The sequence below is a fragment of the Gadus morhua genome, chromosome 4, assembly GCF_902167405.1.
Source record: "Gadus morhua chromosome 4, gadMor3.0, whole genome shotgun sequence".
NCBI classification, from domain to species: Eukaryota; Metazoa; Chordata; class Actinopteri; order Gadiformes; family Gadidae; genus Gadus; species Gadus morhua.
The window spans coordinates 5,714,483-5,724,482 of NC_044051.1; the positions used below are offsets into that span (position 1 = coordinate 5,714,483).

The 10,000-nt window shown below is 44.2% G+C and overlaps 2 protein-coding genes across 2 annotated transcripts in view; both read left to right on the forward strand.

Moving 5' to 3' along the window:
- Positions 1-6,349, forward strand: part of slc26a4 (solute carrier family 26 member 4) — a 16,229-nt gene extending 9,880 nt beyond the window's left edge. Inside the window, exons 12-21 of the mRNA XM_030355285.1 lie at positions 344-439; positions 1,150-1,256; positions 2,099-2,168; positions 2,251-2,343; positions 2,768-2,863; positions 3,621-3,845; positions 4,223-4,277; positions 4,876-5,018; positions 5,361-5,444; positions 5,608-6,349. Coding sequence (XP_030211145.1) covers positions 344-439; positions 1,150-1,256; positions 2,099-2,168; positions 2,251-2,343; positions 2,768-2,863; positions 3,621-3,845; positions 4,223-4,277; positions 4,876-5,018; positions 5,361-5,444; positions 5,608-5,631 — 993 coding nt within the window. The 3' untranslated portion in view covers positions 5,632-6,349. The remainder of the gene's footprint in view (positions 1-343; positions 440-1,149; positions 1,257-2,098; positions 2,169-2,250; positions 2,344-2,767; positions 2,864-3,620; positions 3,846-4,222; positions 4,278-4,875; positions 5,019-5,360; positions 5,445-5,607) is intronic.
- Positions 6,350-9,748: 3,399 nt separating this feature from the next.
- Positions 9,749-10,000, forward strand: part of LOC115542834 (chloride anion exchanger) — a 13,627-nt gene continuing 13,375 nt past the window's right edge. The window contains exon 1 of the mRNA XM_030355286.1: positions 9,749-10,000. This exon is cut by the window's right edge and continues 263 nt beyond it. The gene's annotated coding sequence lies outside the window, so the exon portion shown is untranslated.

A 10,000-nucleotide genomic window follows, 5' to 3' on the forward strand; every position in this document is an offset into this window, starting at 1 on the left:
TCTTTACAAGTTTATAAAACAATTGCTAAAGTTTACGCCAGCCCAACGTATAATTGTGTTCATAACTCAATAACTTGGTTTTACAACATTAGATAACATTAGCTCGTGATAGCTAGCATTAGCTCATGAAAGACCTCTCACTGGCCTTGTGTTCTTCACTTTAGCTTACATTGGCTCATGATAGCTAGCATTAGCTCATTAATGACTTCTCACTGGCCTTGTGTTCTTCACTTTAGCTTACATTGGCTCATGATAGCTAGCGTTAGCTCATGAACGACTTCTCACTGGCCTTGTGTTCTCGACGTTAGCTAACATTAGCTCATGGTTGGCCCTGGGTTCACAGTCGGTGCTGGCTGCCATCGTTATCGCCAACCTCAAAGGGATGTTCCTGCAGGTCACCCAGGTTCCCAAGCTATGGAGGCAGAGCCCGGCCGACTGTGTGAGTACAACCCTACAGCGAGTCACTCATAGAAACACACGGTACACTGTGAAAGGACAATGCTGTTGCCATGACGAGTTTCCCCTGGATTATCCCAATGTTCGACTGCCGTAATGTCAAATTGCTTGTGGTAATAATAAGGCCGTACTAATACCTATTTTCTGTGGCTATTGATTTCAAGCGACGGCAAAAACAACAGCAAATTTGATAGTGGTATTTTCAAAGAATCAAATGAAGCTCCCTTACGTCACATATTTAAGGGCCAAAGTCCAACGATTTAATTCATCCTAATGGTGGATTCTGCTGACAAACAACAACACTCTGTGAAGGCTGTGTGACATCTGTTTAGTACTTTAGCACTGCCAATTCAAAATCACACTTTTATTTGACGCCAACAAATATCAGAACAGAGGCCATAATATCATTTACTGGTTTCGACTCGATCGCTACCATGGTGACCGCAATAAAGCACCAGTGAGACTTGTCACGCCCCTCATACCAGTCTTTCTCCTGTCACGTGCCAGTTTGCCAGATCTGTCTCTCCTTACGTGACATATGTGGGTCTTGTGGACAAATGGGTTGATGAAGATGATGCTGATGAGAAAGATGATGTTGATGATGATGATGACGATGCTCTCGATGCTGTCTCCCTGGATGAGGATGATGATGATGAGGATGATGAAGATGCTCTCGATGCTGTCTCCCTGCAGTTCATCTGGCTGTCCACCTGCGGTGCCTGCGTGGTCCTGGGACTGGACGTGGGGCTACTGGTCGGCCTCCTCTTCCAACTGGGCACGGTGGTGGTCAGAACCCAGTTGTGAGTGTATGGTCCCAACCCTTCGTTTTTTCCGTACAGACAGAGAGAGCGAGAGAGATTCATAAGATTCGAGTGTGTCCCATACGATAACGATACGATACTGATTTCAGTCGGTAGGAATCAGGTTTGAATCCCCAAACCTCGAACCCAGAACTGTTACCAACTATTGAGAGGTGTGTGGGGGGTGTGTGTGTGTGGGGGGGGGGGCAAGTCAAGTCGAGACCAATTTATTTACAACGGCTTTTAAAAAACACCTGAGTGCACTGACGTGATTTACAGAAGTTCATGTATTTCCTTTTTTATATTATTTCCTCTTTCGCTCCGTATTTATAACCAATGAAACCCAAAGTGCCCGTGGTCAACTTGAAGGCCGGCCGTATGGGAACACCTTGATTTGTTTAGGTGACACAAAAACCGGTCTTCAACCATAAAACCTCATCCACGGAGTGCCAAACACGCAGAGATACTTTCACTAATTAAATTGAAATACTACGGTGATTATACAACCTCAAGGTTTGGCGAAAGCCCGAGGGATTAAATTATTTTACGATCAAACACCTTTTGCTGTTCCATCGCTAAAATAAGATAAGCGGCCATATAAGGCCGAGATTGTTTCTTTACAATCGGACGGGTGCAATGTTCGCCGCAGACTAGAGATCAGGCCATCTGCGGTTTTATCCTGTCAAAATAAAATCCCCTACGCAGACAATTAAAATGCAGACGGAAACATTTCACCCCGTGTGCTGGAACGAGCTGCCGATGTGGAAACTCTGACATGCTGCATATTGAACCACTAAAACACTCAGTAGGTCCTCACCCGTTGCTCATCCTTCTTATCTTAGCCCTGCATGCTCCACTCTGGGGAATATTCCCGGCACTAACCTGTACAGGGACTTGAAAGACTACAAACATGTAAGCTCAAACTCAAGCACTTCACTCTTTTTGAGCTTCATGTCGGTCCATGTTGAGCTGAAGTCTCGTCTCCCCCAATCAGATCTCAGAGATCCCCGGGATTAAGATCTTCAGGTGCAGCTCCCCTGTTTATTTCGCCAACGTCGACTACTTCAAGGACCGCCTGCGGGCCGCCGTGAGTGGATTCTCCCCCCCCCCGCAGGATGGGGACAATTGTCAAGTGTTTACAAAATTAGAATTCAAGATCTACGTTTCCTCCTCCGGAAGTTGAAGCTAGCATCATGATTGAGATCTTCGAGATTGCCTGGGACTTCCTGTCGCTAGCATCGACTTCCTGTCTGTTAGCCGATGTTATATTTAGTCGTTTACCTTACCAGAATGAACTTAATAATTGACAGGTCAGACAAAATCATGAACTTAATAATCAACAGGGCAGACAAAATTATGAACTTAATAATCAACAGGCCTGACCGAATCATGAACTTAATAAACAACAGGGCAGACTAAATCGCTCGAAGCACCTTTTTTACTGCTCTTTCACGCGTGTCCGAAAACCGTTCCATGATGTTGAAACACAAATGTGTTTTCTGGCCAAACAGGTGGGCTTCGACGCCGTCAGAGTGTTCAAAAAGAGGAGCAAGGCACTGAAGAAGATCCACAAGCTCATCAGGAAGGGCCAGCTGAAGGCCACAGAGGTACAGGCTCCCCGTCGCAGACCCCGCTCGCTCCCCTGAGGCCGAAGCTACCCGCCGCTACTCGACACAAGCACTCGGTTCCTCACTTCCTACAAGTGCTCACTGCATTCCGGCACCCGGCTCTCCTCCTCAAAGTGTTTACGTCCCTATACACAGAGGATGTCCTCCTCGCTCCAAGATTGGCTGTTGAAGGGCTGTTGTCTTCAACGCTCCGAGGAAATGTCATGAACTGGAGCGTGCCCTCAGATAAACTTGTCTGATGATCCTCTGTACCGATCACTGATGTCAGAACTGAACTCGCAACTTTTGCCAAACATGAAAGTTAAATCAGTCGTGAGACGTCCGATTTAAAATGACCGATTTAAAATGCACTGAGGTGGCACAAGGCAACACACTAGACGAAACACCAACCACTACAAGATGTTGTTTGTTGTGGTTGTTGGTTTTGGTCGAAAGACCGCAGTGATACCCACCATGTGTCCTGGAAAGGTTCTGGTTTGTTTGAAGGCCTACTGGAGGTTTTAGGAGAAGCTTAGAAAAGTGGTTGCTTTCTCAAGAGAGGTCATCCCCGAGCTACTTGACAGTTGGAGACAGTTTTAACACCTTAATGACAGTACTTGCAGGATAGAGTAGGATTTCTGGTTTTGGACCATTGCGTTGGGAAAAGGTACCAGGTTTGAGCCAACGATGTCCACAACTAGCGCTGGACGTATTGGTATTATTTTATAGATGTTGTGCTTGCTGTGATTGGTTTCAGACAGGCCTGGTCCTCGCCGAGGACCAATCCCCAGGCATGGAGAACAAAGGCTTCCAGAGTGACCACGACGACGGGGGGCGGGACTACAGGGTTGACGTGCCCGTGGATTGGACGGCCGAGCTGCCCGTCAAGGTGTCAGTGCCCAGGGTGGACATCCACAGCCTGGTTCTGGACTTCTCGGCCGTGTCCTTCCTGGACGTGGTGGCTGTCAATCGCCTCAGGCTGGTGGGCTTCTGCTGTTGACTGTGGGGTCCTTAATCAACCATTAGTTAACTGGAGTTAATGCAGTCATAAGCATTAGTTAACATGAGTTAATGCAGTGATAAGCATTAGTTAACATGAGTTAATGCAGTGATAAGCATTAGGTAACATGAGTTAATGCAGTCATAAGCATTAGTTAACATGAGTTAATGCAGTCATAAGCATCAGTTAATTTGAGTTAATGCAGTGATAAGCATTAGTTAACGTGAGTTAATGCAGTGATAAGCATTAGTTAACATGAGTTAATGCAGTGATAAGCTAGAAAATGCTAAATGTTAAAATTAATTTAATGAATTTTATTGAGTCTGTTACTCTCTCTTTCATTCTCTTTCTCTCTACAGGTCATCAAAGAGTTCCTGCGCATCGGAGTCACAGTTTACGTCACAAGCTGTCACGGTACTGAAATAATTATTTAATTTAAATCCTCATCCTCATCGTCATGCACTTATCCTGGTTCGTTATTTTTTTATAAAGGATATTTCAATGTTCACAAATCATTTTTTTCCCTTGACCGTTGTAACACTGTCTATCATATAACTTATGTTTAACAAGTGAAATGTGTTGATTAAATGTGTGTGTGTCTCTCTCTCTCTCTCTCTCTCTCTCTCTCTCTCTCTCTCTCTCTCTCTCTCTCTCTCTCTCTCTTCTTCTTCTTCTTCTTCTTCTTCTTCTTCTTCTTCTTCTCATTAATTCCAATTGCAATTGAATGTTAAAACATTCTAACACCGTCATTGTGTCCACTCACTCACTCACTCACTCACTCACTCACTCACTCACTCACTCACTCATTTACCCACTCACTATCTTTCTTTCTTTCGCTCTCTCTCTTTCTGTCTGTCTCTCTCTCTCTTCCTGTCTGTCTCTCTCTCTCTTCCTGTCTCTCTCTCTCTCTCTCTTCCTCTCTCTCTCTCTCTCTCTCTCTCTCTCTCTCTCTCTCTCTCTCTCTCTCTCTCTCTCTCTCTCTCTCTCTCTCTCTCTCTCTCTCATGATACAGATCAGGTGTTGAGGGAATTGGAGGCCATGGTCTTCTTCGATGATGTGGTGACCAAAGACCTCCTCTTCGTCTCTGTCCATGACGCCGTCCTTCACATCCAATCACAGGCCAGGACGCCTGCTCATGATGTCATTTCCGAACAGGTAAGGAACTCCTTATTTTTACCTGCTGAGGCGAAATTACGAATAATTCAACCATTAATTAAATAATTGTGATGTGTATGAAATCTTTTGTTTATTAATGTCATTGTGCGAATCAGCCGATAGCATTAGTTTAACTTTCCTTTTTTGGAGGTTTCTCACATAAACAATCCAAGCATATGAGCAGAATCGCCTTTTGCTCATATGCAAAAGCCAACTTTATTAGTTGAAAAGACATAACCAGAATGATCAATTAGATTAACTTAATTGTAGGTTTAATCAAGAAAATGTGTGTGTGGGTCACGAATCTAAAGTTGTGTTATTTGCTGGTTTGTTTGTGTTCAGCTTTCAGCACTGCAAGACAACAAGGACCCATGCCTGTTTGAGAAGGATGAGGACCTGATGGAGACCTCTGACAATCAACACACAGTAAGTCCTTCCTCAAGTTGACACCACATTCATGCCCCGTCCACAACTTTAAGAGTGTTCTTAATATTCTTAGTGTTTAATTATTACATATGTCTTAGTAGTAGTCGTGTTAGTCGTGGTGTTGTTATAATTATAATTTGTGTTGTTGTTATTGCTTTAACAGGCGTTCCACGGGCTTTCAAACTAGCACACACCCGACCGGAGGTCTTCCATCTCCAGAGAGAGGACTACTCTGGACCCGGTCTCCCCTCGGCCCGGTCTCTGCAGAGGTCTGGACCCCTCAGGCCCCCCTCAGAGGCCCCCAGTCCCCTGGTTTAAGGTTACGCCTGACCTTTGACCTTCCACCTATGACCTTTGACCTTATTCAGGGGGTCGGAGCGTTTAGTGGCTCCGGCGCGCAATTCCCTAGGGAAAGGTTCCGGGTTCGATCCCCAGTGTCAGGCAGCCTTACCTAGGCACTGTTGAGCAAGCAGACTTTAACCCCCCCCCCCCCCTTGCCTTCTCCTCGTTAAGTCGCTTTGTGTTGAATATTAGGTTGTGTGTTGAATATCATTACTCACTGTGTGCACCTTTGTGCCGAGGTACTACCCTGAATAAACAGGACAATGTCGCGGACACTCGTCAATGACAACGGAAGCTCCTGTTTGACTCGTGTTGCGAGGACAGGAAAGGCCTGCCTTCAGGTTGTTGCGTGTTGTGTGTTGTTACGTGTAAGTGCTTCCCTGGTAAAGTCCTGCCGAGGTTGCGGGATTGACTCCCACTGGGGGCCTCGTCCCTTGCTTAGAACGTACGCACTTTACGGCAGCGCAAGACGTGGTGGATGCGGCAAAAAAAAACATCCACCGAATGCAGATATTACATACATGCTGAGGTGTTAATGAAAAATAAAGCGTGATGATTGATTATCGTGGGGTCCGGCCTGGATTGTCTTTGTTTACGTGTGAGTGATCAAACCGGCATGCCCTTTAGAGAGTTTGTTTCAGAGTAGACTTAACAATATAAACACCAGCGGCTCAACAATAGACAAGAATAGATGTGTTGTGCCTGGTACTTGATGGTTTCATTAGTCAGGTCAGACTGAAGCTCTGGGCGGGGGGATGTGGCGGGGGGGGGGGGGGGGGGGGGCCGGACAATGTGTGTTTCCCGTTGCGACTTTCGCCCGACTGTTGTTGTTTGTGTTAGCGTGGAGCGCTGAGAGGAGGACAAAAGAGGCGTAAACACGGACCAACCAACGTTCCCCTCTGGAAGAGAAGGCACACACACATGCACGAACGCACACGCACGCATACTCACGCATGCACACCGATACACAAACACATGTACATGCACAAGCAGATACACACACACACACACACACACACACATGCTTGCAAACACGCATGCATAGAAACATGCATGCACATACACACATACACACATACACACACACACACACATACACACACGCAGACACACCCATCCCCCCATCATCCAGCCAAGAGTTATAAATACTTTGTTGTCTCTTTGTTGTCTCTATGTCCGTCTGTCGCGGACAGACGGACTGCCAACAAACAAACACAGACAGACAGACATACAAACAGACTGTCCGTCTGTTTGTGTTTGTTTTTGATGTAGTTAAGATTTCTCTATTTATTGAGAGAGATATTTTCTTAATGCCTCGGCATATAAGAACATTATAATCACAATATTATCACCCGATAAACAGAACGACAATCAAATCTATTCTGCGCTCTCTCTGTTATTATCTCTCGACTTACTAGTTAATTTCCCTGATCTACTTCCCGACTTTGATTCTGTTATCACTAAGGTGTTATATGATGAATTCATCACCTCAAATTGAACAGGAACCCGGAAAACACCTGACAACATTCCCAGGGGTGTTCCCATGTGGAATGCAGTCCGAAGGCCTACGTGACCACACAGTGTTATTAATGAGGGGTCGAATGTTTGTTCTTCTCTGCTCAAACATGGGGGAAACATTATCACCTGAGACAGACGTTGTACATCGATAAAGGCCTGGGACAGATACGTCACCGTAACACCACTGTACACACAAACAAGCACACACACATGCATGTACACACATACACATGTACACACACACACACAAACACACACACACACACACACACACACACACACAATAAACAGCGTAGACATTCATTAGATATCGCAACCCATTAATCCCAGGTATCTCTCCAGCCCTCCTAAAAGGGCAGACTGACCTGCGTGGGGAATGCCTGGAGACAGGAGGGACGGTTCTACTCAACACATCTGGTCAGAGGGAGTTTGGTAGTAGTCTACGACCCAGGTGGCAACACTCACAAACTAATATTAGGGCCGGCAAACTCTTCTTCATTTAGGGTCGATCCTAAAGGGAGAAGGAGCAGAGGTCAGGTGACCGGATCACCCTAATTCGTCTCCCGATGACGTGAGTATAACTTATGAGGAAATTGAGTCGTGCTTTGACAACGAGGATGAAGGACTAGTCGGGGGGAGAAAAAAACACGTGACGTCGGACCACAAGCTGAAGAAGGTTCATCGAGTGTTGGCCTCAGGAAACATCGAACCAATGACGTTTATCAGCTGTTTCGTATAATAAACTACGTCACTCAAGGCTAACTCATGGAATAGCTTGTGTACTCCTGCGATTACCCCAATGGTGTTGATTTACTACAGTCAATCTATGATCGAATGGTCCAGATAAGCCTGTGTCATCTTGATACAGTTATGATTCATTTATTATTTATTATTTTTAATTATTATTTTAAATAGGATTGAAAAAAAAAAAGTATTATTATTTTTTATTATTATTATTTATTTATTATTTATGGTTCTGTCAGGGGATTACTAGATGGTGTTTGTCTTCCTGTTTGTTTACCCTGGGTTCTCCAGGGATCAACCGATTCTTGGGTAACAGTCATGGGACAGGGGGGGACCAGGAAACGCTTTCAATGCGGGAATGTTCCACATTTACTGAAAGGATTTCCTCAATCATGGACGGTTTATTTTCTTTCCAGAAAGGCTGTTTTCCGTCTTTCTCCTTGTTTCCTAGATTCATTGGTTCAAAGGTCCTTAAGTTAGTTGGTTCCTGGTTCCTTGGTTCCTAGGTTCCTGGGTTCCTAGATTCCTTTGGCTTTTAGGCGCTTAGGTAAATTGGTTCCTTGGTTCCTAGATTCCTTGGTTCCTTGATTTCTAGGTTATTGGTTCCTAGATGTCTTGATTCATAGGTTCAAAGGTGCATAGGTTAGTTGAATTCTGGTTCCAAGAGTCCTTGAATCCTTGGTTCCTTGGATCCTAGGTGCCTCGACCTCGTGAGCCTTTTGCTTTGTTCTCTTAAGTTTTGAACACTCTCGGTGTTCTGAAAACTCACGGTGATAGCTAACGCACCTCTGCGGGTGAGCTTTTAGATCGCAGCGGAGACGTAGCCCAGCCCTGCATGCCTCAACTTATTACTTGCTTTCTTATCTCCTTTTTTCCTGAGTTATTTATTTGAGGATTCACTTATCAGCTTATTAACAGCCTCATGCTGGTATTATGGTTTGGATCATCGCTGTCTTCCATATGCCTCACCTTATTCATTGCTTTATTGTGTACTTATTGAGTGTGTGACTCATTCTTCACTCCGTGACTTAGCGTAAAATTTCTGTTTACTATGAAGGCCTGTGATCTCAGAAGATACCCATGTTGAGTGTGAAGATGTGTGTCTGGGTATGCATGGAGCTAGGTTCCCCTAAATGCATTCAGTTGGTTGCAATCTGCAACCTGAACACTAGATTTCACTAAATCCTACACACTGCACCTTTAAATACAGTAAACTTGAGTAAAAGGAGTACTTTCCCTGTGCACCATGTTGAATGAGGGGCAATAAGATTCTACCCACAGAAGGGCAGGTTAATTTGCACTGATTGATTCAGACCTTTATTCTATCTTAACAACCTTGCGTTACTGCACTGGATGTGTGAGTTTTTTTTAATTATAATTGATAAGACTATCATTCGACAGGAGATGAGGTGACCAAAGTTCTTAAATCACTTTTTTTTTTGCTTCATTGTATTTCCCTGTCCATCTTCAATATCTTTCATCAAACATTGAAGTAAATCCTGCAACAAGTCTAGGTCGATGAGGAAATATATGAAAGAAACCAAGAAGGTTTAAGATGGCGGCATGCGATAATTAGCTCTGCCTTGGTGATGAAATTAACAGAAACACACGTTAATACCTCTGAGCGGTTTTCTTACTTTTAGTGCTGAATTATTTTACCTACTCATGTAGTGATGTATACGATTAATTAGTTCATTGAAATTCGTATAACTGTTTTTGGTTATATCCTTATCTCCAGAAAAATGTGGTCGAATTTCTGAACATTTTCCGTAACACAATTTCAGGGTAAAATTATTTGTTATGCCGGATATTTATCAAAAGCGTACATCTTGATCTCCCGCTTCCAGCAAAAATAAAAGAACCGCTCATATCAGCTAACCACATCCTCACCATCCTATCAATATATATATTTTTATATCTATACATAATACACTTACTGCCACCCAAAACAG